Source organism: Empidonax traillii, unplaced genomic scaffold (genome assembly GCF_003031625.1).
Source record: "Empidonax traillii isolate 1590-97213 ecotype Southwest subspecies unplaced genomic scaffold, ASM303162v1 scaffold1046:size245406, whole genome shotgun sequence".
Taxonomy (NCBI): Eukaryota; Metazoa; Chordata; class Aves; order Passeriformes; family Tyrannidae; genus Empidonax; species Empidonax traillii.
In genome coordinates this window covers 211,425-238,927 of record NW_020956239.1, presented here as the reverse complement: position 1 = coordinate 238,927, position 27,503 = coordinate 211,425, and the positions used below count along the sequence as shown (strand labels likewise).

General features: G+C 34.6%; 1 protein-coding gene across 1 annotated transcript in view; it reads right to left on the bottom strand.

The window, feature by feature from the left end:
- The window catches only part of CEP128 (centrosomal protein 128), a gene marked incomplete at its 3' end in the record, with an annotated part of 59,816 nt that overhangs the window by 4,109 nt on the left and 28,204 nt on the right, over positions 1-27,503 (bottom strand). Inside the window, exons 10-16 of the mRNA XM_027904359.1 lie at positions 27,114-27,200; positions 25,621-25,695; positions 24,359-24,491; positions 22,434-22,594; positions 12,880-13,230; positions 8,188-8,838; positions 2,260-2,424 (exon numbers count right to left, since the gene is read on the bottom strand). Coding sequence (XP_027760160.1) covers positions 2,260-2,424; positions 8,188-8,838; positions 12,880-13,230; positions 22,434-22,594; positions 24,359-24,491; positions 25,621-25,695; positions 27,114-27,200 — 1,623 coding nt within the window. The remainder of the gene's footprint in view (positions 1-2,259; positions 2,425-8,187; positions 8,839-12,879; positions 13,231-22,433; positions 22,595-24,358; positions 24,492-25,620; positions 25,696-27,113; positions 27,201-27,503) is intronic.

The following is a 27,503-nucleotide window of genomic DNA, read 5'->3' as shown; positions in this document are numbered from 1 at the left end:
TTTCTCAAATGATCTTCCTCATTGCTGATCTGTTTTTCCTGGAGTGAAAAAGAAAGAACAAAACAAAGAGAAATTACTGCATTAGTAACATAACACGCATAATTAGCAATATATCTTTCAATCTTATAATCACAATATACTCACTCATGCAAAGGTCAATTGCTTGCCATGGAAAAACAATACCTTCTAACAGCAGTAATAACTTCCTCTCTTGATTCTCCCTATTCTCCTGTAAATCAGTTATGAAGAAACTGCTACCAAATCCAAACTCAACAATCAAAAAGCTTATTTTCAAAGTCAAAAATAGACATTCTATTACAAATCTCCTTCTCACAAGTAGAAAGAGAGCCCATAACAAATACTTCTTATCTTTTGCCATGAACCAGTTACAAGCATCTAATCTCTATCACCAGAAAAAAGAGATCCCTGAAGGTAAATTTTATTGGCAGTCAGTGTGCTCTCAAAGGAAAACTACTCAAAGAATATCTCATAGGACAGTGAGTAGCACTAAGGAAAGCATTTTAAGTTATCTGATGTCAGAAAGTTCATTGACTATGTTTTTAAAATTCAGATTCACACTTCTTTTATATCTGTGATAGAGCCACAATGTAAAACTGAACAAAACTTCTGGCAGATTATACAAAACATTGAATTATGCATTGTAATTAATATTAAAAAAAAACTCTTATCTTGTGAGAAAAAGTGAAATTGAAACTGCAGAGATCAGGAGGATGTAATGCAGCGAAGGGCAAACACTTTAACAGGAATATTTCAGTATATGCAAGTGCATAGAGAATGGTGAGAAGAGCAAGAATAATTAATTATGAAAATTTATTAATTGTGTACCTTCACAATAACAAGGTACAACTGTTTAAAGTGTATTTTTTGGAAATCATCACAGTCTGCTCTTATGAGACACCAGCATGGAGCTAGGTATGTCTAACATACAGATTCTGTGACTGGGATACATCTGGGATCATGGAATCATTTAGGTTGGAAAAGAACTCTAAGCTCATTTAGTTCACTGCAAACGCTGCATTGCCAAGTCAACCACCGCTGAGTATCACATCTACATCTTTTAAATACCTCCAGGTTTGGTGACGCAACCACTTCCCTGGGAATCCTCCTCCAATGTGTGAATAAATTTTTCCTAATGTCCAATCTAAACCTCCTCTGGCACATCTTGAGGCTATTTCCTCTTGTCCTATCACTTGGTACTTGGGAGAAGAGACCAATACCCTCCTTGCTACCTCCTTTCAGGAGGCTGTATATACATATTTATGTGTAGGTGTTACTTCTACTGGCAAAATAAGTGTTTTTAATATAGGTGACCTACAAAAGTGAAAAACATATACCTGATAAGCAGTTCGATTTTTTCATTTAATTAATACAAAAATACCAGAAAGAAAACCACAACAGTAAATATTTTCTTAAGTTAACCAATTGATGTAATCAAGTAGAACTCTCCATCTGCATTTACCTTCAAAGGATGAGATAATAGGATTGTGTGCTCAAAAGCTACTCCATTCTTTTTCAATTTTTCAACTCAGAGGTAAAAACTTTGTCTAAAAACTGTATCTTCCCAACATTAGGTAAGGTTGGAGCTAGTTCACAACTGACTACAGAAGTCTATGTACGCTCTTACAAACATATTTCCTGAATAACAGATATTCTAGCACTAGAATGCCAACCTAGAAAAAACATATTTTGAATTTTCATTTGAGGTACTTTTTTTTATTAGTCTGATAAGTTGAGCTTTTAAACCACTTCCTATTAGTTTAATAAGCTAAAGAAATACCAGGTTTAAGATTTTCCTATCTCCATACTTCAAAAAACCAAAAATCCTCCACTCCAACATTAAAATTTCTTTTACTGTGGTTCCATTGCTTACTTACTTCAAATTAGCTCTAAATTAATTATAACTGCACTGCATCTTTAAGAAAAAGTGAAGAAAACAAGAAGTGGTTGGTTAAACATTTGTTAGTTACCTATATCAGAGATCAGGCAGGAACAGGATTTATATTTCAAGTCCTAAATAGTATTAGTGAATCTTTGGAGGATACAGTTCATAACCCAGCCAAAGCAGTTTTGTCTTCTTTCACTTATACTGAAATTGTGTACTACACTTTGACTGGGTATATTCTTTAATACATACATGTATTTTTTAAAATTTAAATTTACCATCTATTTCTATAATCCATCGCTTATTTTAGGTATTTATCAGCAGAGAGACCAAAGGTTAAAACCAGTTAACTTCACCTTTTTCTCCAGTTCTTGCTTTACAAACTCACATTTCCGTTTTAGTTTTATATTTTCTTCTTCATTTTGGGTTAATTCTTCTGTCAATTTATCACACTCAACTTTTATCTTCTCCAGTTGTCGACACTGAGTCTTGACTATGTTTTTCTCTTCCAAAAGTTCCATCTGATAGTAAAGGGAAAACAGATTACAAAGACACTCTATGGGTTATCTTTAAAACACACCCAGATTCTAAAGTTTTAAATCAGTGGAAGACTATTACTGAATGATAACTCAATTTAATTTTTTACATTTAAGTTACATTAAGTGCAAACACTTATCTGAACATGGAAAATATGTATCATAGAGTTGTAAAACCATATAGTGTCTTAAAAGCAGTAAACAGAAGTCTCAGATTCTGCATTTCAACTCTGCTACACTCATCAGCTTACATCACCTTGACAAGCCTAGTATTTATGCAACTTTTCCATTACGGAAATACTTTGGAGTCAGAAAGTCTAAAACCATCATTTTATTTCAGGAACTAATACTAAATTTATATCTGCAAGGAAACAACTGTGAAGATTTAGTATTTTTCATTTCTAAAATTGTGTTGGTTTAATGCTATTTTTGTGCAGGTTTAATGCTATTCATTAAAAAACAGCAGAGAAAAATAAAGAAAACATTTAAGGACCTTGTAAGCCCTAAGAGTGAGTGAATAAAGTATATTTGTTTCCAGTACAAAAGATAACTGACTGAAAATGACAGGCTTGAGAAATTGTCTAGAATATCTAGAAAATAAATTGAAGTAAAAAGAAAAACACTACAAAAAAATCCCCCACCACAAAACAAAGAAGCAAATTAACATGCATATTACTCAAAGCTAATTTCATATTAGATGAGTTGTGGGATGCAGTTACACACACTAACAAACCTGGGAAATAATTTCCTTTCCGAGGAAAAGCAAAAATTCCATTTCCCAATTACACTATAAACAGAACTCCTCTGAGGAAGAAGGGTAAGGAGAGAGGCTTTATGAGTTAATTTAGATGCTGAAGCTAACAGAGTACAAAAACTCTTCCTAAGGAAAATTCAAGAAAGAACTTTGACATTCAAGGTCTGTAAAGACTTATGGCCACAAAGACAAGCCTGCAGTGCCCAAAATATTTTCTGTGAATATGCTTACAAAATCAACTTTTCAATGCAGATGGAGACAATCCAAGAACAAAATTCCTCACTTGTATTATCTCTGAGACACAATGGACAAAGTTAAATTTTAGTAATTTTCAGTATAAACAAGGTGGATGTGACCATAATTTAACTGACCTTTATTGAATCCAATTTCCACATCTGATAATCTTCAGGAAAATTAAAACTACACACTTAGAAAATGTATGGAAAACAATTCAAAAAGAAATACATATACAGAATTTTATTAAGTATAGGTACGCATCTCTATATAACCTTAAAAATTAATACCTCAGATACTTAATACAGTCAGGCATTAAAATATTTTACATGTCATCATTCTAAGAAAACAAGGGTATTTTTAAAGCATATGTTGTAAAATTAGGAGATAGATTCAGGACCACTAAGCAAACCACTTCACTATGTCTAGTTTACCTATCATTTTAAAAAATAAATAAGACATCATAGAGGCATTGGTTGAAAATCATTTAGGATGTTCTAGTAGAAACAGAATTAAAAGCTAAAGTACCAGAACCTCAGTAATGAAACAGTAAGATCCTTTTCAACACTGACATCTCACACAAAATTCTATGTTCTTCTCCAGTTCTATTGCATCATATATTATTCTTATGGTACCTTCTCTACTACCCCAAAAAGTACTTAACTAACTATAATTTTTTCAATCCAGTGCAGCACTACAGAAAACCAAGTAAAAGTGAGGCAGAATCCAGAGGAGACAAGAGAGGGAAGAACAGTAAGGATCAAAAGTCACCTCTTTTTACAACCTATGCAGCAGTTAGTCCTCTAAACATAGGGTTCTATACTTTGATTTCCTGAAAGTAACTCATAAATGCATCCTCTTTAAGTTTAAGGCTTTGAGTCCTACAAATATTTTACATTTCTATTTACTCCTCAAGTCTCTCCCAACTGACCCTTTTTTTTAAAGCTTGAACTATCTTTGTATAAGGTAATGTATATTCCTTTCCAAAAAAAGTTACAAAGGTTGGATGAGGCTGAGGCATAAGGACAAGATTATTACTGTAAAAGACAATTGGCTGCTGGGCACAAAAACTTACACCAGCCTTAAAAAACCCACAGGATAATAGGTTAAAAAAAACGCAACCTGCTGGATTTCCCTAAACTCTACCCTAACTCCACAACATTTAAATACATAGAAAAAAGAAAGAAAAAATGCATTTAAGTCTACCCTTATTTCGAAGAAAAGTATGTCCATAAAATTGAAATACAATTGCCATGTAATGATGAGTTCAGACAAAAAGTAACCAAATCACCTGCAGGATATGTTCTCATTAGATCTTCCTACAGATGGATATAATTTTTTTGTTGTTTTACTTACAGTCTTGATTCTCTCAATCAAGAGAATCTTGTGCATTATCATTTTGTATACTTCAAAAGAAGTTGCCTACCCTAACATGTTAGAAAATTCACCTCTCTCAAACCCTCTGCTCTTAAAAAAATAAATGTAGATTTAGGATTCTGGGAAAGTCATGGCACTGTAAATGAAATAAGGAAGTTAATTTTTTTCATATTCTGTTTAGGTTCAACAATCAGTAAAATATCAAGGTCCTCACTGTAAGATTTGCCATTTCATAGAAGAACAGTCACAATCAACCCATTTTTTTTCTAGCACCCAAAATACACTTTCCTCTCTCCCCTGTCAAATGTACCCTCTTAATTTCAGAGTCATTGTCAAAGACAAAACACATATTTCAACAGATCATTTAAATAACACTCTACATATGAAAAATTAAGTCATCTATTTTAAACACTGTTATCAAAATATTTGGTTTTAATGATCTTTCCACTGACAATCATCTAGTTTTCTTTTTATTGCTATCTTAATTCAATGGTTTCTTTATTACCAACTGCTTAAGAATTATTGTCAATTCTTAATATAACATGTCATGAATGTTATATTAAATAACTAAATATCCTTTCTAAGTTATGTCAATTCAGAACTGCAAAATATGTAGAAAAGTTGCATTTTTAACAAGTGTATTTGTGAGAATATAAAGGAAAAAAATGCTTGCATTACTTATGATGAAGTAGATCATGAATTACTTAAGCTTTGACTAAGGATTTTATAGTTTTTTTATGGTTTAATTGATAGAATTTTGACATTAGCAAATTTGTAATTTAATGGGACTAAGGTGAAAATTATGTTTACAGTTCTTCAGAAGTGCACTCATGATATGCTGGTAATTTACAACTTACCTGGAAAACAAACACCTCCATTAAAATAACTATAAAATTTAATACTATTATTATAAATATCTATATATATATTTAACCATGTAATCAAAACTGCTTCAATAGAAGTGCCATGTATAACTTACACAGCTGTTGACAGTAAACTGCGCAGTTTAGAACACTTCAACTTAACTTTTCAATTTTATTCAGAGCACTTAAAGCCACTAAAATGCTTGTTTTCTTTCCAAAGCAATAGCTTTATATCAGAAGCAAATGATACAAACTAAAGACATTAGTTTGCTTCTTCATTAATAAAATGCTATATTTCGTCATTTACTATAAAAACACTTCTCTGAGAAATTGTACAGATACAGGTAATTGTAAAACTTTTTGAAATAGAAAGAACTATTAAAATTAAACTTAACAAGTGTTACATGTCATTACTATTCACATTCTGAAAGTATTTCCAGATATAATGACAGTATTTCTGCATCATGCAATTTAAACATCATAGAATCATAGAATGGGGTTGAAAGGGACATTAACAATCATCTACTTCCAAATCCCCTACCGTGGGCAGGGACACCTTCCATAGACCATATTGCTCAGAGCTCCATCCAACCTGGCCTTGAACACTTCCAGGGATAGAGCATCCAAAACTTCTCTGGGTTACCTGTTCCAGTGCCTCAACAGAGTCCCACTAAAGAATTTTTTCCTAATATCTAATCTAAACCTACTCTCTTTCAGTTTGAAGCCATTTTCCCTTGTCCTTTCACTACATGCCCTTGTAAAAAGTGCCTCTCCATCTTTCTTGTGGCTCATTTCAGGTACTGGAAGGCTGCAATTAGGGCACGCCAAAGCTTTCTCTTTCCTAGGCCCAATTCTATCAGACTTCATAACAAGAGAGGTGCTCCACCCCTCTAATGAAGTTGGTGACCCTCCTCTGGACTTGTGCCAATAAGTCCTTGCCCCTCCTGTGCCAGGCACCCACAGGTGTATGCAGCACTCCAAGTGGGATCTTACAAGAGCACAGTAGAGGGGCAGTCACCCCCTTGGCCTGCTTGCTACACTACTTTTGATGCAGCACAGGACACAATCGGCTTTCTGGGCTGCAAGTACACATTGCTGGGTCATGTCCAGCCTCTCACCCACCAACACCCCCAAGTCCTTCTCAGGAGTGCTGCTCTTGATCTGTTCATCCCCCAGCCTGTATTGATACCAGGGGCTGCCCTGACCAGGTGCTGCACCTTGCACTTGGTCTTGTTAAACCTCAGGAGGTTCCCATGGGCCCACATTTTGAGCTTGTTCAGGTCCCTCTGGATTGTATCCCATCCTTCACCACTCAGCTTGGTGACATATGCAAATTTATTGAGGATGCATTTGGTTCCTTCGCCTATGTCATTAATAAAGATATTTAATAGCACTGGTCCAAATACAGACAAGACACCACTTGTCACTGATGTCAGTTGGGACTCTGAGCCACTGACCACTGCTCTCTGGATGCAACCATTCAGCCAATTCTTTATCCATCCAACAGTCCACCCACTGAATCCATCTCTCTCCAATTTAGAGAGAAGGATGTGTTTGTAGGTGTAGAAGACCTTTGGAAGAAAAATCAAGGAGGGAGAGCTTAGCACACATTCAAGGAAACTTCTGCTCCCAGAGAAAAGCTTTTATGTGGGAAGGAATTCATCCTCAGGTAGGTGCTATGATGTTCTCGTTATTTGTCTGCTAAAAGGTAATTCCCTTGCTACAAGTGATAAAATTCTCACAGACATGCCTGGAGGCCCCTGCAGGCTTGCCAGGCTGGCCATAAAGCCCAGGAGAAGAATTCAGCCTGGGCTTTTATTGTACATGCAAAAGGTGTTGTTATAAAAGCACCAAAACAGGTTTCCACCTTTGCCTTGTCAGCCAGCTGTACTGCAGTGTTCGAATGTAAATATAAATTTTCTTTAAAACTGGTGCCTGGGGTTACCTGCATGCTTATCGAGCCTTAGAATTGGGGGACCATGTCAAAGGCTTTACAGAAGTCCAGATAAATGACATCTGCAGCCCTTCCCCTGTGCACTGACGAAGTCACTCAATCATAGAAGGCCACGGGGTTGGTCAGGCAGGAATTGCCCTTGGTGAAACCATGCTGGCTGTCCCAAATCATGACTCTATCTTCCATGTGCATAGATTCTAGAAGGACCTGTTCCATGATTTTCCCAGACACAGAGGTGAGAGTGACAGGGTCCTCCTTTCTATCCTTTCTAAAAATGGGTACGTTTCCCTTTTTTCTCAGTCACCTGACACTTCACCTGACTGCCATATTAAAACATCACAGCCTCATATATTTCCTTCTATTGTGATCACAGACTATTTCACTACTGTTGACCTAAGATTTTGACCTAAAACTGATACTGTAATGTTTTTTACCCTGAACTTTAAGCTTTTATGATGGCCTGAAATAAAATGTGTGTTAAGTGCTTTAAAGCCCATATTTTATTATCTTCATCATTCATTGGTAGGGGTATGTGGGTGTGTATGAAGGTGGGGGGCAATAAGTACCTTTAGCATTCTAATTTGAGCCTCTGCATCCTCCTTTTCTTGTTTAAGGAGTTTCATGAGTTCTTGAATACTTTGTTCATGTTTGATTTTGACATTTTGTAACTCTGATCTAAGATCTGCCAATTCCTGTTGGTGAACTTCTCTTTCCATCTTCAGCTGCCTGTTAACGGAAGTCACCTCTTCATGCTTAGATTCCTGCTGTTTCTGGAGATCTGAGAGGCTCTTAAGTAATTCCTTTTTGACTTTCTCCTCTTCTGCTATTTTGTTTGTTAGTTCCACACGTACAGAGCTTAAATTTTTTACATCTGCTTGCATTTCTAAGAGTCGTTCTTGGTCTTTTTTATGGATCAAGTTAATAGTCGCAAGTTCCGTCTTCAAGTGTTCCTTCTCAGCTTGCATTTGATTTTGTAGAAAGACTTGCTTTTTCAACTCATTCTCCAATTTTTTTACAGTACCTTGAACTTCTTTGATCTCTTCTTCAAGAGATACTTCATGTGACTTCATTTCATTCAGCTTTACCTCTTTACAATGGAGGAGTTCTTCCTGCTGGGCTCTCTTTGTAAGCACATCATTAAGCTCTTTCCGGAGGTTTTCTATTTGGTGTATAGCTGAGAGAAGCTGACTTCTGAGATCATCCTTTTCTTTGAGGGCCTAGGAAATAAGAAAAAGAAAACCATTGTGAACTAAAGTCATTAAAGATAATTGCTGGACACAAGCCCTTAGACATTAGGAATATCTAAGGAATAATTAGACACTAGGAATGTCTGAAGAACAATTAACATACTTTGTTCTGTGAAAATACAAAATTTTGCTTGCTATGAACTTAGTTCAAATGTATTCAGCGTTTCTTTAAATTTAGACACAGGACATGTGTGATCTCAAACTTGTACTTGTGTTTAAATTATCTAGCCTTGTAAGTAGGGATAGTTTTGGTAATTCCCTGCTTCTCACACTCTCTCTTTGCAGACTAAGAAGAGTTTCTTTACTGATTCCTCTAATTATCAAGATGGAGGAAATGAGGTATTACAGTAACACAGCAGAATACAGGAAGGACTATTGGACACATACATCTTACGTATAGGTCCATTCCATATGCTGATTTATTTTGTTTACTTTCTAAAATATTACATATGAAGTATACCAAATTTAACTTATTTTTTAAACTACAGTTGATGAATTAATCAGTAGATTAATTAATAGCAGTTAAAGCTTGGTTCACTCATGCATCAAAGCCAAGAAATGAAGCTGTCATCTCCAAAATAAAAATCAGTCAAATGTAATAAAAATCCTACTGTTTTCCTAAGGAGCTTAAGGGTTTGGGTGTTCTTTCCAACACTGATATATTTTATGTTACAAATACCACAGAATCACGGAATGGGTAAGGTTGGAAGGGACCACGGCGGGTCATCTGGTCCAACCTCCCTGCTCAAGCAGGGTCATCCTAGAGCACATTGTACAGGATTGAGTCCAGACAGTTCTTGAATTTCTCCAGTGAGAGCAACCCTGCAACCTGTTTGGGCATTCTGTTCCGATACATCACAAACAACTGGATTATTTAAACTGGTCTAATAAATTCTATACTGAATTTTACTAAGTGTTTCCACTAAATCTACAATCATTGCCCATTTCTTATGGATATAGCAAAATTACTTTAAATAATCAAGAATAAAAAGGCAATTCAGGTTAAAAGTGTGAAGGTTAAAAATAATAAAACAATTCTCAATCACATCAAAAATAAGAAATGCACAGCAAAATGCAAAAATAATAAATTGAGGACATGGGATCATGACCATCATGCTATTTTTTTTGAAAAAAAACCAACCAGACAAAAAGACCATCCTAAAACTGTAATTCTAATTGAAAGATTTGGCTACAAAAAAACCACAACAAAAACAAACAAAAACAAAACCCAGTAACATTTCAAAATAAAAACCTGTAAGTAACTTGCTTTGAGTGTAAGTATGTTTTCTACATTCCATACTTAAAAGAAAGTACCTTCCAAAAGACACAAGATGTTAGAAACTCCACTGTCAACCAATATCAAGGCCAATCACATGGGCAAAACTTTATCCAAATTATCCCAGTAACCCCAAAAGAATGAAACCTAACCCATCTTTCTATAGCCCACCCACTGTCTGCAAATATTTTGAATATCTCATAAAATTGCAAGCTATGATTGCAACTCAACTTTGAAAATTTGCCATCAACCCTTTGGACTCCTCTTATAGAAATCAAAGACGACAGACTGCCATTTCTTCTTTTTCTTTATTACTTATTTTTACAGAATGTTATCTCGGCTGCTAGTTGTCTGTATATTTCAAAGCTCCCTAAATTATGTTCATCTAGTTCCCTGAAGCGTATAATAAATGCTGCACCTAGATTGATTATATCCTCATATGGAAACTGTTTACAGATTTGTAATGAGAACATGAAATATTGTTTGTAACCTCCACAATGGCACACAGTTCATTTTACATTACATATCCTCAAATAAAGAAACTTTATTCACCAGTGACAGTTACCTCAAATTTGTTGGCAAAATGGTGATGACTTTAAAAATAAGAACTAATACAGACAGCATTTCTTAAATGGAGTTTAAAACAAAGTGACTGCATTTAGCATTTGAATGCATTTGTTATATAAGAAGTGGTAAACTTCACGTCAAGGAGTCTTATGTAACAAAGGAAATTTCAATATGGACAGCACTATCAAGTGCCACCACAAAGACCTGTCTATGCATTTACATGAACAGTGATTTCAGAACCTTTTGGAGATCTACTGCTACTTATTCATAACTTGCTTCTATTTTTTGTCTCTTATTTTTCCATTTGATAGACACATATGATTTCTAAATGGTTCATGTTTTCTTCCTTTCCTTCAAACCTCCATTTTCCTAGGCAAGAGATGACCAGCTTCTTAAATGTTTGCAAACCTTATTTACCCAAACAAGCGTTCAGGCCAACAAATACAACAAGATTACTATGGAATGAATTGTTGAAGCATCAACAGAGTAAATAATAATAAAAAGTAAGGAATATGATAGGCAATCCAGGAGACAAATAGCAACCTCAGGAATCACAGTTTAGATCTGCTAGAGTTTATTAATTTCAACTCAATACTAGCCCCATTGTGGCTTCTCCTATGCTTTGACCATGCTTGTACATTCATGTACAAGCCTCCAAATAGGTTACTGGATCAGAAACAACAGAGGAATAATACAGATATCCAATACTGCACTTGAAAACATCAATCTTGGAGCAGGACAAAGCAGAGGATGAAGACATCTCGAGCCCATCAGATTTAGTAAAATAAATTGTATGAATGCCATGAGAAAATACATGAAAAGAGGTGAGGGAAGTGCTATAAAAACAAAAGCCATACAATATGATAAACTGCACCAGCAGAGCATGTGAGTTAAGATAAAAGCTCACATCATGGAGCTTAGCACTGTACTAGCCACTATAGGAGCAAACTTTTGACCCAGCCACTGGAAAATACAAGACTCACAGACTCATTGCCAACAGAATGATGGTTTCTGCTACTATTCCAAGACAGAATGATCAGCATTAGCATTGATGTGAGTGCTTGTCTTTAAAGCAGTGTCAGGAGCTGAACAAATCAAGGAATTCCTCTAAGTCAAAAACAAACAAAAAAACCCCCACACATATTATTTTCATGAGAAACTTTATAGGAGGAAAAAGAGATGAATAAGTGGTTTACCATACTGAACAACGGCAAATTAAAGGCTCAGAAATGTGACAAGATCAATTTTAACAGGATGACTTTTCAAATAACAAGTTCTGAAAAATAAAGAGGTTGAAACCTAATACACATGAAGAGAGGAAAAAAAAAGTTACAAAAATATAAGGAACAGAGCCTCTAACCAGATCAATGGAAAAACCTTGGAACTGCATGGTAGGTGTTAGCATGCTCATCCCAAATGCAGGTTAGGTGCCTTTTTTGGCTAAAATCTCCATTTTGCTAAAAAATCTCTGCACTTTCTCAAACAAAAAAAAATCTACTTTTCTGTCTTCAAATATAAAATTCAAACTGAGTTGCAGTCCTTATAATATTTCAGAACCTGTAGTCTTTACTGGCAATAAAAGATGTCGTTACTAAGCCTAGAGTCTGAGCAGAGCTTAAATACAGAAAAGAACTAAAAGTGCTCTAGTTGTGCCAAAGGTCACACAGCATTAAGGTCTGTTAGCAATCTGACACACATGGTGAAAGTCAACACCTTCTTTCAAAGATCTTACCACTGTTCATAACATGAGATAAAGCATAAATTGAATGAGGATCATTACATAGTAGGATTCCAAGTTTTTTAAAAAAATAACATCACATTATGTCCTCAAAAATTAACTAAAAAATAAGCTAACCTATGTTAATCAATACCCAAAAAGAAAAAGTAAGAGCAGCATTCATAGAGAAATTTTCTTCTTTACAAGAAGAAATCTTTGATTAAGTGAAGAGACTGGAATAAATACCAGAAAAAGAAGAGAATGTGGAATTCCATAATAGCTAAAAAATATTGCCATCTATTAGTTGTCTTCCAGTTTACCAAAAAATTTGGTCCAGAACTCCAGGCAGAAAGCAGTTTAACTCACAGTTTGCATAAATAAACTCCTTAACTTCATTTCTAAAACAAATGGAAAGGGTACAAAAAAAACCCAAAAAATCAACCAATCTTACCTGACTATTCTTTTCCATCAGGTCATTGATAGTTTCATTTTGTTTTTCCATCTCACGACTCAGTTTCTTACATTTCAGCTTCCACTGGCGGATGGCTTCCTGTGCTCTCACCTTCAAATCTTCTCTTTTTTTCTCAGTCTCCAGCCTGAGTGCCTCTGAGTGCTTGAATTCAGTGAGACACCGTTCTGCTTCTTTGGTGCTTTCTTCAACTTGTTGAGCTAACTCAGAAGACTGGAGTTCAGTTTGTCTACATCTATTTTCACAAGCCTTGTAGCAATTCTGTATCTCCTTCAGTTGTTCCAGCATTTTTTCCTGCTGCTTCTCCCTGTTTTCCAGGTCAGATGTTAACACCTGGAATCAACATAAAAAATACGAACATTCTTACTCCAAAGATATGCAGTATGAAACCTTATCAAACAACATACAGCAACGTTAAATCACATTTCTATCTAAAATATGAATAGCATAAAAGATCTGCTTGACTATCAAGGAAAGCCCAATTAGCCCAGAGAATCTCCCCCTCTGCAACAGTGAAGAATTTCAAGACAAAGTAAAATACATAATTACTCTGTCCTTCCTGCATTTGTTCTTCTTCTGTTTTTTTTGTTATTTTTCTGTATTATAGGTTTTAGATGGAGTCATTGGCCATATGTTACACAATACACAAATAAGAAATAAACCAAAGATTAAAATATAAGGAGATGAACGTAAACAGACAAGAGGATAAAAGAAAATTGGCAAGGAAACAATAGGATTCATCACACCCAAAGTAACCCATGGTATATGAGCTAGTTGTTACCCAGTTTTATGCTGGTTGCTTTTATGAAAGCAACGTGCTGAATAAGGGTGTACTCAAAAGCACTGAATATAAAGAGAATCCAGATGCTTGGTAGGTGTTTCTAGAACAAAGTGCAAAAATGTTTGCTATTCATTTTAAAAATAACAAGTGAAGTCTTTCTCAAATCACATTTCTCAAGACTCATAATTAACTCAGGGAAAATATTCTTCATAAACCTTCTGCAAGGACATTTTCAGAAATCAGCTATTGAAGCTACACTAGTAAAACTGTACTGTAGTAAGATCATCATGCAGAAATTCATATTGGTATTCTGTATTTTGAGCTTATTTAGACTGCTTTCATACCATTCAGTATTTTCATTAATGACACAGATGAATTTGATGGACCTGATCTGTTGTGGAAAATATTATCAAGCTTCAAGAGACTGAATACTTTAGAGAAGAGGTTTAGATTTCAGAATGACTGAATAAAATTGCAGATGCAGACTAAAATAAACAGGTTGCAACTCAGAATGGACAAGGGAAAAGTACTTTGCCTAGAAAAGAATAAGCAACTTTACAGATGCATAGAGAATAACTATCTAGACAAAGATCCTTCCACGAGGTTGGGGAAGGAAGGGCAACTTGGCTTTGTTGGTTGGGGCTCACTCTTGATTACTTGGTTGGGTTTGTATTTATTTCCAAGCCAGGCCATCACCTCCTGAGAGGCAGTAAATTGCACCAATCTCTTCAGGATGGTATTTGCTATGCTGAAAAGACAACTCCACGTGCACTCTTCCATGTGACAGATTGTGGTCAGAAAATACAGACAGGAAGGGACTGATGTTACAACCAAGAACAATTCATCCATCTTGCTACCTGTACCCATGATGCAAAGCAGAAGTAGGATTATCCACTGGACAATCACTTGCTTATCTAAAGGAACATTCCTACTCTAAGACACAACTTAGATACAGATAGGTAAACAAAACAATAGGTAAACATTTATGGAATAGTTGGGAGTAAATGTTACACAGGTGGTAAAATAAAAGAGGAAAGACTCTTTAGATTTACAGTTCTATACATTAGAAAAAACCCACGTGTATTCTGCTTCATCGTTATTTAAACTGCATTTTTGAGCTCATCAGGCAAAATTACCAGGTCTAACCTTGTAAAAAATCTTGATTCATAAGACAAAACAATTAACCAAAAAAAACAACCTTAATTTCCAATGAAAATAGAGATTATAATACTTCTTTAAAGATAAAGATGTAAATTAGGTGTAGTAGAAGTTAGAAACAGCCTGATAAAATACAGTCAGATATTACATTTACCCTTCCACAGATTTTCTAAAATGGGGCATCATTTCTTCAATCATGATTATAAATAACATTATCACTTCCCATTTCATGTCTTTCTGGAGGCACCATAGAGGATATCAGTCTAAACTGATGTACTGCTCAGTTCTGCATCATTAAAAAATAGTTATTTATATATCATTTCCTCAGAGAATACAGTTCATTAGTAGAAGTACAGCCCCCGCAGACTGTTTACTGAAATGAATCTAAGCTTAAACACAGAAAACAATGTTCAATTAACTGTAAACATTCATGTCATTTTGTAGAAGCACATCAATCTCCAATTTATTGATTTACAGTATAATAAAAAAAGAGGAACATTTGTTTTAGTTATTTACTGTGAAGCACAACTAATTTATCAATATGAGCTACTTGCATAAGGAGGAAAAATTAACTTTGACACAGATGTACCAATATAAATGTTTTACTGTTTTATTTTTACAATATGTGTAAATACAATTGATCTTAGCAAATAGTTTGCACTTTCCTTAGAAAAGTCAAGCCAGCACAGACCCAACAGTTGAAATCAGCAGCGTAGCAAGTCAAAATTTCATGCAGCCTTCTCTGCAAAGCAAGAGGATAGAGAAACAGAGGGCCTCCACATTCTTATCTTTAAGAGCATACTTCAAACTTACTGTCTATGTACAGAGTTTAGGTGTCTACAAAACCCAGAGATTATGGTCATGCCTCAACACACAATCCCAGTTTCTAGGCACGTTGTGAAAAGAAAGAAAAAAAAAAGGCCAAAAAAAAGCAGGATAACTGATTGTTTACAGTTTTCAAAGTAACATTTCTAACAGAACAGTTATAGACAAGTGATTGCCTCACTATTTGTCATTACCTGCCTGCAAATCAACCTTGTGGTTGATTTGAAGCAACCCTTTACAACAATGAAAATCATTAGAATCATTTTAAAGCACATTCTTTTCATTTAACGATTGGGTCAGTAGACCATACCTTGCTAAATATGATATCCCTTTCAGACAAACACTACTCAGAAAATGACTGATTACTGGATTTTGTGGAATTGTATTATCAGCAATCAGTAAGTAGTTAATACAACACATAAAACTCCATTAAGCATACTATATATTTTTAGTCCCTAATTTTGACCTTATGAGAATTAAGATTGATTTGTTAGTAAGAAATAGTTAAGGAAATTGCTGTTGTGATTGGGACATTATACTTGGCAGTGGTGTGCTGTGAAAGTATGACATTGCAGTTTCATTTCATAATGATGACCTTATAAACTTCAGCTTTTAATTTCTTTCTAAACAATCTTTACAACTAAAAAAACCCTGTTAATTAAGCTAATGCATAGTATCATTTTCAATTTTAGTGTATTTTCAAAAAACATTAGATTTAATATATAAAATTTTAAAGAAGTAAATGCTATGTGCTGACTCTTTTAAGTTTGTTAAGACCTTCAGTCTAGAAAGGTACCCATTTTCTCTTAAAATAACAAAGTATCTTGCACAAAATGCTTATATCTGCATCCTACTATGGACGCATATATGGTCAGTCTTGAATTTTGGAATAACACCTGGAGTAAGTAGGTAACTCTGTTTCCCCATCATGTGTTATATCATTTGTATACAGACATCTGCCAGAGTTCAAATTCTCAGTTTCCCTTCAACCTTTTAGTCCTCATTTTCCTTTCAGCAACTCAGATTCTCAGTTGTAAAGTGAAATAAAAATGCATGCAGACAAGACATCATAAAATGTTATCATTACTGTAAGACACATAGCTAGACTGCTTCTTTTGCCAAGCTGTTTGTATGCACATTCCATTGCAGCCGTGGCCAGAGCAGTACTGAATACAAGTTCAGCACAGGATGAAACTCAGATAGACACTGGGTCAGGGACTGTGAGGAACTCACTGTGGTATTAAAATCAAATGCTGCCCCACAGGGTTTTCTTTTTTTTCTTTGTTGGGTTGTTTGGGAGGTTGCATTAAGGGTGAAATACTGTGTTACCTGTCAGAAAGGAGCTGCCCTTCATTAGGATGTCATAGCAAGGAGAAGAGAAAGTACATAGCACTAAATGACAAATAAATTAAAAACCTATCACAACAAATGTAAGCTTGCTCTCAGCCTCCAGAGCTGTGGGATTTGAAGGAACTGGTCAACGAGAAACATCAGTCCTTACCACCTTAATCCAGCTCTCAGGTCTCAGTAGATTTACAGTGCCTAGAGCTGTGTCAGTGCTAAAGAAATTGGAATTATCAAAGATCTCAGTCTCCATCTTTGTTTTGAGAACATTTTTAAACTTTGTGCTTAAAGTTGCGAGCAGGCCTATGTCCAGTGGAATGAATCTGAAGATATCCCTTTCAGTTCTGTATTACTGAAGTTTGGACAATGAGCTCAGTGTCACAATCAGGTCTGTGCACATATTGACGGTGGTTCCCCTCAGTAGAGCTGTGCCCTGAGCCCTGCAGGCTGCGCTTTTACTATGGCAGGAGAATTTGGCAGTGATGCTTACTTTAGACCCTGCAGAATATAACTTAATTTTCACACTCCTATCTTGGAATTACCCTTCTAAGCAATTCAGAATGTAAATATTTTAAGAATTTCTACAAGACAAGAATACAGAGATATAGGGTGTTTTGGAGTTGTTTGTTGGAGCCTTTTGTTTGTTTGTTTTAATATTGATCCAATTTTCTCTTTCTCAATTGTTACTATAGTTAACAAAACTGAGATAACCTAAGAGAAAGGACAAGCAATTTCAGTAGATTGCACCCATTAGAAAAAAAGAGAAAAACTACATTCCTTGAACATTTGAGTTTCTCTTCCACGTGGCAAATTACTAAGCACCTGTGATTCCAAAAAAATTCTATACAGATGACAAATGCTGTCCTTATAGATTAAACACTTGGGACTCCAAGGAGTATTCAGTGTCTCCTGTGGCTCAAGGTTAGTCATATAGAGAACTCAGTGAGCTTCTCTAGATACAACAGAAGTATAACAATATTATGTGACATGGCCAGTCTCTTCGCGAACGAAGAACCGGGGAAGGTCTTTCCACCTTCCAGCCTGCGCATTGGATTTTTTAGGTGAGACACAGTGTGCGCGGAACTGAGCCCACCCTTTAATCCTGAGGTTCATCTGCCGAGGCCAAGCACGCTTGGACGGTGGCAGCGAGGTCCTCAGGATGTAGATGGATTGCCTTACAGGGCTAACGAGCTCCATCTGCCCGGGGAGGGGCCCCGACCGGGAATCGAACCCGGGTCCCTGCAGTGACAGTGCAGTGTCTTTTCCCCTAGACCACCGGGGGCTCCCATTATGTGACATACATTACAACAGTATGGATAGAGGTTCTCCTGACAGAAGCAACCCAGGATACTCTGGACATTTTGCTGGTAAAATATATTGTGTATATATACAGCAGTTGTTAGCATACTTTGCATTGTGACTGCTGCAGAAAAAATTTGATTTTGGTATATTATCTCTATTCAGTCTTCACACAAGACGATTCTGGGTCTCAGTTTTTCTAACCTGATTAATATTATTTTCATAGTTCCACTGCTAAGAAAACCAAGGGAAGGTATTAGAATATTCATGTCAACTCATTCACCCCCAATATAACATCAAATACTCTCCTCCTGGCTTTAATATCTGAAGATTTTTATAAGAGATAATTATTTTTGTGGAACAGTTAAAAAATGTCATTAAGATTAGCTACTAAATCCTGGGGGTACAGCATATTAATACCCCAGAGATCTAAATGTAAATATTATTTTCAAAACCGATTACAAAGTTTGTATGAGCCTTCAGACTACAACACCACCACAGACAATAATTCAATTGAGAGGCTCTGGTTAGGGTTGACACAGAAGTGAATAACAAACTCAGAAACAGATGCAACATTTGCCCCAAGTAAAAAGTTGCACATCTCATTTTCTACAGATCCAACATCCCAGTGAGTAATCTAGTTTTCAACTTTCATAAGAAACTGGAGGCAGAGAAAGAGGACAACTTTTTCCAGTTATAGACTAGTTATTTATCTGAAGTGTAAACTAATCACTACCAGGCACTAAACATGTGACTACTACCATTCCAGAAACTCCTGCAGTTTGGACTTCTAGTCCCTAGTTTGAGTACTCATATCATACTCTTGCCCTGTATTTTTGACACTCAATTTAAAATTAAAATCACTACAAGCTACAAAACAAAATTCATCCTAGGTATAAAAAACTCAGCACATGGAGTATTCAGTATAAAATTCCTTAAAATGTGAACATTTAAAATGCAAGTGAGGACTACTCATTTGCTACAGTTTACAGAACTAGTGCCTCATATCACAGCTATGTGCAAACATTCTATACTGGTAGGAATATAGAAAGTCACATATCATCCCACCACACTAATTGGATCAGCCACCTAAAGTGGATCTATATGCCTTTTTCTCCCTCATTCCTTTTTTCTGCCTTGTTCCTCAGCAGCACAGCCACCAGATTCTAATGCTATGGAATCATACTACTGTCATTGGGAATGTTTTCAACAATTAATTATTGAACCTAATTATTCTCTAACAATTATTTCTAAAATACAGACCCCAGATACTAATTTATTATCACAATCTGATCTGCATCTCTTGCCCAAAATAATGTACCTAACCACTAGGAACCACTAATCCAGAGGACTTAGATTTTTCATGCAAGCATAAATTCTGTGAATTGAATAATCAAAGAGATACATTCAATCAGTCAAAAAGTATATTAATTCAGTAAAAAGTATGTTGCACAAAATCAATTTCTTTAAGTGATGCCTTCTCTGTATTTTTCCAAAGCTTGAACTGCTAATCTTTCTGATAGATAACATTGTATGTAAATACAAGATACATCAAAACTATCTTCCCCCCCTCCAAGTTGATTACGTGATTTTAGAGAGAAAGTTTATCAAAGTAAATAGCATCTGTACATTTTAAATCTATCTGCAGCACAATTTCAGTATTTGAACATTTACATGGCAATATAGGCTGGTCTGCAGAACTACTGATTTCTCCTATTTTGTAAGAATCTCTTTAAACTTAGAAAAGCGTTACTCGCTGATTTTCAGAAATTTTAATTGGCTGAAATAATGACAATAATTGGCTAACAGTTTCATCTGTAGAAGGAAAGTCACAAAATGAATTTTAATAAGAATACAAATCAATATTCATAAGACTGAAAGACTTATATTCCTGAACAATTCTAATATTATCTAAACATATCAATAATTTTCCCTTAGAAATTTTGAAATATTTTAACAAACTGACTGTCTGATGTTATGTTGTACTTGACAATACTATAAGACTGCTAAGACCTTATTAGAACGAAGAGGCAGTAAATCAAACAATTTCCCAGGTATAAGAGTCTAAAACCACTCATGGAGAAAGTAAGGTATTCCATCTTGATAATTTGTGCACTTCATTTATTTCTTAGTCATAAGAATTAGATCATAATAGTCAGCCATAACAGCCCCATATCTATATAGTTTCATGAAGAAAAGTGTATTTAAGATAGTTGTATGATTTGCAAGATCTCATAGCAGCATGCTCACATAAACAACAACTGAAATAAAACATTTATCTATGAAATTTAAAAATTGATTTAAGATTGAGCTCACTTCTAAACATGAGTTTAAGAATGTGTTTTAACCTTTTCATCCTCTCCTTTTACATCACACTGTGATTTTATGGCAGCTATTGGGAACTAAATGAACAACACACAACTCAAATCGTTGAAAACAATGACATTTAAATAAATCAAAAGAAATTTCTAGTATCACATGTACATCAGAGGCAAGAGCAGTTAGATCCTCCCCACTAAACAAAGATAATTTACACTCAAGTCAAACATGACTGATCACTTCCAACTGGGAATCAGACTATCTAAGAGGAGCAGCTGTTAGAACAGGCTTGACAAAATGCTTTGTTAGAACACAAGTTTAGAAATTCACATCCTTGCACTCCTTGATGTCTCATTAAAAGAAAAACACACTAGCTATTTTCCTGTTACTGCCTCTGTAGGAGAAAGGCAGTGGGAAGCAGATAAGAAGAACAAAGTATTTTCTGCTGAGAAAATGAGGGAAGTCAAAGATTTCTAACTCAGAGCAATGACAACGACCCCGACTGAGCACTCTCACATGGGTATTTTCAGAGCAGGAAATTAGTATTAGAAAATCATTTTGACTCTTAAGAAAGCATGTTCTACAAGCAGAATTTTAAAGTAATTGGTTTTCTGTGGGTTTTTATCCCGTTAATTCCTGCCTCCAAAACAACTGGAATTTCTCAGGACCCACAAAACAAAAAAACAAAATGTTTTGGGTTAGTCTGGAGTTTATAGGCCAGCTATAATACCAATGCTGATGGGCATCAGGAAATGAGTTCTGCTTGTTTTACCCTCTATATAAGCACTCAAGGTCTTTTGAAACCTATTTGATGACTGAACTTCATAAAGCATGTAGGAACTTATTTTGAGATTGTAACTTTTTCCAAATATAATTTGATATACTGGTTTCATTCAAATCACCTCAGGACTTGACAAGGTAGAAGAGTAGTAGAAGTAAACTGAACAGTATAGTCCTGTAAATCTATGAAAACACCAAAAAATAAATTCCTACATTTGAATTTCCAAAGTGATATGACATCAGTTCAAAGTATCCTCACTAGAAAAATAAATACAAATTACAAATCCCCTTGCTTATAGAATGCCCAATACAAGCACAATAAAATGTTAAGTCCTTGAATACTGAAATAATACACACATTTATGAAAACAACCTCATTTCTCTGACAGTCATGAGAGAGAAGTTACTGTTTGGGTACCTTACTACCAATGACAAATCTAGACAAGATCAAAAAATACAGAAATCTCCCATCTTAAAAAAAAAGGCTACTGTCTACTTAGATCTAATTTTGTGGTAAAAGTCTTCTAACTAAAATTCCAGTACCAAAGGCTGCTTTTATTCTTTTCACAGAGAATCATGTTAAATAGTACTGCTTATCATAAATAAGACCTCCTTTTGTTACTCTACTACACTATCTTGTACAACAAGGTATCTCAGTTTTTGAAGTTAAACTTTAGTTCTGAAGCATGATGGAATGGGGAATAAGGAAGTAAGTCTTATAAAAGTAATTCCAAAACCCATTATTAACGATAACTGCTGATAGAATCAGATCACCTTTTCTTTGCATGTAGGAAACAAGTAATCCAAACCATGAAATCATGGGCAATAGCAAATACCTTTTTTGGTATTAAGATGGAAGAGAAAAAAACTCTGCAAACTCAAATGACTTTTACAGAATAAAGAAGACCATGGCAATAACTTCTAGTTTGAAAGATTAATCCCTAATCTATCATCTAATGTTAAACAGATGAAAAATTATTTCAAAAAAACCCAAACCACCACCAAACAAAAAGCAACAAAACCAAACTTACCTGTATGTGCATTACAAGCTGTGCTTTCTCCTTGTCCTTACGCTCTATGCATCTCTTTAGTTCTTCTACCTCTGACATTACAGCATTATGACTCAGCTTTGCTTTAAGTTCCAAAATATGTTTCTCCAGGTCTTGCTTTTCTCTCTCGTATCTTTCAGCTACTGTAAAACAGCAAGAACAGAACAACAGAGTCAGTAGAAACACTGATTTGTGGTAAATTAATTTTATCTTATTTCTCTTTGGCAATTTTCTTCTCTACTTGAGACTGTTCTATAACTACTTATTTTGACCAAAATATCTGAAAAATGGCTATACCTGTATCATAACCTTTTACTGAATGAGACAGTATTTTTCAGTCATTTTACAGGGGTATTCCACTCTTACACACACACACACACACACACACACACACACACACACACACACACACAAACACACACACTTTCCCCCCCTGCAAAATCAAAACCACCCAAAACCCCCCAAAAATTGAAAAAAAAAAAAAAGGGATACAAAAAAAAAAAAAGGGGGAAGTTGTGATGCAAATGAAATTGGGCCATAAGATTCAAGGCCAAGATTTTACTCCACCAGAGCAATACCTCCTGATCTGGAAATCACATTATCTGTGAATTTTATGCCTGAACCCTACAAGTAAAATCAAAGTTTTTGATAAGACTAAGCTATAAATTCCTTCAACCAGAAATTCAAAGGCCTTTATTCATAGACAACTACTAGAGGCATAAAAAAAACATATCTCCATTTGTCTTCTTCCCATGTATCTTTGAAGAAACAAAAATAACACAATAAGATAAAACACAAATGCAAAAATTATATAAATATATGCATACATCTTAATAGCTCCAGTACATTTTTATTTTCTTCATATTTTTACAACCACCTTGATTTATTATTATATTGTTAATGGGAAAACTGAAACATGCTCTCATTAACATGAAAGGCGTATTGTTTCAAGTAAATTGACTTTTCAGTAGAATATTAACTTGATTGGAGAAAAACAATTGAAATGATTATTTTGTGTTACATTTTTGAAGCTCAGCCACGTACACGATCTAACCAATTTCCAGTGCTCTGTATAACATTTGTAAAACAAGGAGTCAGAGTCCTATTTTAAAACCAAGATAATTCAGTAGCTGAAGTATGAATATATAAAAATAAGTCATTAGCCAAACCAATTAAACATTCCCATAAACACTGGAATTGGAGTCACTATTCCTGTATGCATATGAGTAATGCATTTCCATGCTAATAAGGAGAAAGATAAAGACTTTCTCTAATGCCTTTTTGATTATGTTTCAAAAGTTTACATATAGATAGATAACTAACAATTAAGTTAAGATGTTGCTAAAGTGGTAATTTAAGGTGCAATTATATCTTGAAATTGCTTAAGGTATTTTTCTTCTAAATAAAATTATTCCAACTTTAAAACTCCAACATACTACAAACAGAAGCCCTGACTACACCAAACAGGAAAATTTTCTTAACCACTCAGGAACATGTTATTCCTTAGAAATTCTACCAAAAAGTCCTCAGCCTTATAAACTACCTAGTAAATGACTTGTGCTATGATTTTCAAGATGGCAGAATTCAAACTACAAAAGGACTGAAATGCAAGGTTTCTGAAAAATCATTAATTAAAAATAAAACAAATGCTTTTCTTCTGTAAAAACACTATCCAGTTTGCTGAAATTGCCTCATCTGTTTTAACCATGCAACACAAGATATTTTATCCTAAATTAACCATCATTGCTATTTGTCTGTTAATATTCAGGTGCCAATATTTATTAATTTAAATCTGAGGAATTAAGTGACTGCTTCTGCTGAAACAAAAGAAGAATTAGACTGCAATTCTAAGACAAAGTTAATGTCCAGTCTTACTATAGACTTCTAGTGTGAAACATGAGTTGTACCTGCTCTAACTCTCCTGTCATCATCTTGTACATCCTGGTAGCTTTGGCGATGCATAGCAGCTTGTGAAATTTGATGTTGCAATTCCACACGGTCTTCTTCTGCTCTCAGAAGTTGGGAACGAAGATCCTCAATCTAAAAATGTAGGTACAAGTATCAAAGGTTTAATAAAAAACAGAATGAAAGAGCAAACAACATATTTTTATTAAGCACTAAAAGAAATAATACTACACAAAAATAATATTTATAAATAAATCTTGAGAGTACTGCAGATCTTAAACAAAAAAAGACAAACTACTTCCTAATTACAGGCCATAAAGTGATTTTTCAAAATTAAAGGAAACATTTTAATTTGTTATGTTTATCACAGTTGCACATTGATTTCCCTAAACCAAACAAAATGCTACCACAGTATATGCTACAGTTGTCTTTTTACATAGCTACACAAATTTAATAAACAATATATTTTATTTAAATTGTGCTCCTTAAAAATAGAACGTATTTATTCTTAAGATGCAGTGAGGCTTTTTACATTTTTCTTTCTATCATATACAGGGTAGCAGTTACAAAGAAGACATCATGTACAGGAAAATAAAGAAAGTATGATATGCTAAAATTGAATTGAAGAAAAATACCTCTAATTCATATTACCCTGTATTCCACGCACACTGAGTTAAAGTGAAAACAGCAATACAATCAACTCAAACTTCTGCGAGATACACAAGTCAAACAACTAATGCTAAAAGATTAGTATACCAATTGCCCCCTTCCTATTCTAAGTTTTATCATATGTGCATCAATAGCTACTGTTTAGAGGATGCTTTAGATAGTTTTCCAGATATTTGCTTATATATTTTTATCACGGGTTATAAATACAGCAATACAGCAAATACTTCTAAGTCATTGATTTATCCGAATTCACCAATTACAGCATGCACTTTGCATAACAATAATTACTAATACAGAAGTTTTTCTAAAGCACACTATGAAAAGAAGTTACAAATAATGTGTTTATGTACTGAAACGTACCATTGCTACCACTACTATAATTAGCATATATGAGCATATATACATAAAACTTTGGAAAGCAGAAGAAGTATAACAAGAGCTCAGTCCACATGTTTTAGACACTTAAACCTCTCTCTCCTTCTTTCCCCACACAAAACAATGTTAGCAGAGTACAAAATAAGAAGATTAAGCAAAAAGACTCTGATACAACCTAATAACGAAAACTTTGATATTTTTACCACACCAAAGCAGTTACCTGATGCAAAAGAACTTCTCTACTGCCTTCAGATTCATTCAACTTTTTCCGGGACTGCTCCAATTCCTGCTCAAGCTTTCATTTCAGAGGATGATGAAGATAGAAAAGCAATATATGCATCATAGCATATAAAGGTATTTTAACTATTTAATTCTGATGCAAATTAATCTATACAAGTATCTTTTTAAGCGAGGTATAATATACACAATATTTTTATTTGTCCAAAATCTTAAAGTAAACTTCATTTCTACAAAATCCCTACTATATTCATTTAAATTACATTAAGAGAATTTAACTTGTAGTCCATAATTTTTGCACAATATTCTGTATCACATGAAGATACAAAGTCATTTGTGTTATCCAGAACAAAAAAAAGCACAAAAGCAAATTTTTACTGAGTTAAAAGTAAAATAATGAAAGGCAAATTTTAACAAAGTTTCAAAAACATTGTCTCTGGACTTGAAACAAACTTTTAAACTAAAAATGAACACTTAGTATTTGAAGTCACGTTTGTTACATAGTTTATTCATAGAAGTGTTAAAGATGACATGCATTGGTAGAACTGGTAATTAGTAAAATCTGTAGTTTTTCTGTGTTACACAACATGATATATTTGAATTATTCTGGAAACAAGATGACTGAAAAACTGAAGTGCCCTGAATTGCATAAAATTAGCAGTTTTCCTAAAAACATAATATTATAACTGTGATAATCAGATATAGTCATCAAACTTAAGACCATTTAGAAAAAAAAAAAGAAAGCAAAATCTACAAAATATTTTCTGAGTTCTACCACAAATAGTTCAAAGACCCACATGGAAATAAATATAGATTTTGACAGCAGAAATTGTTATTGTTGAGATAGCAATCTCAAAGAGGATGTTGAGAGGTTGGCAAATGGGCAAAGTAAACAAGACCAGCATTTAGGGCATGAAGAGAGCAACATAACATAAAATACTACATAAAGGTTTAGCATAAAGGGGTATAACAACAGCCCTACCACCCTGCTAGAACAGAAATACAAGAAATCTTGTTTTCTATGAACAGGAAGAGAGCAATATGGCAACATATTCAGTAAGAGCAATTAATAATAACTATGGTACAAAATAACCAGCATCAGTTAGTTGCAGAGATGAAGAAAAGATTCACCTTTGAGCTGTTGCAAATAAGCAACAGGAGACTCTATATTAATTTAGAGACACATCAGAGAAAGAAATCAAGGATAATCCCCGAGCTATAAATCTGTCTGCCTAGCAGGATAGAAGAGTCATTAGAAGTAAAACACTACAACTAAAGAGCTTTGGAAGAAAGACACAAGTTTAGCATAGCTATATTCATAGTGCCTCTGATGCAGAGAAAAACCCAAACCTTGTATTCCTAGAGAGTAAAGAAAGTTTTGTCCTGCTGGTTTTTCTGAAAAGGAAGCATATACTGTAACATATGACACTACACACTCATTTAAAACCAAACAAAAAAGAAAAAATTAAGTCTTACTTGGTTTTTTTCACTTTCGTATTTCACAAGTTTGTTTTTCATGAGTTCTTCTGTTTCATCTGCTTTAGCATCTTGCTTCCTTAAAGCCTTTAGAGGAGAAAGATACACTGTAAACTTCATTACAAAGGTTACAGAAGCTGTCTTTCTAGCTGTTAAAATTAAAGAATCTGCTGCTTTCTATGCATGTCTGCATCTAGTATTTCCATGTAGAGCCAATGTATATCGTTATGAAAAAATAAATATAAGTCCATAAATAAATATAAGTCCATGCATACATAAACACACCCATACTAACATCCTTCCGACGTATAGAGCTCCAGACGCTTAAGCTTGACCCCAAACACCTTTGAGATGAAGGTCTAAAAGGCAGATCCTCTACAGATTAGTTGT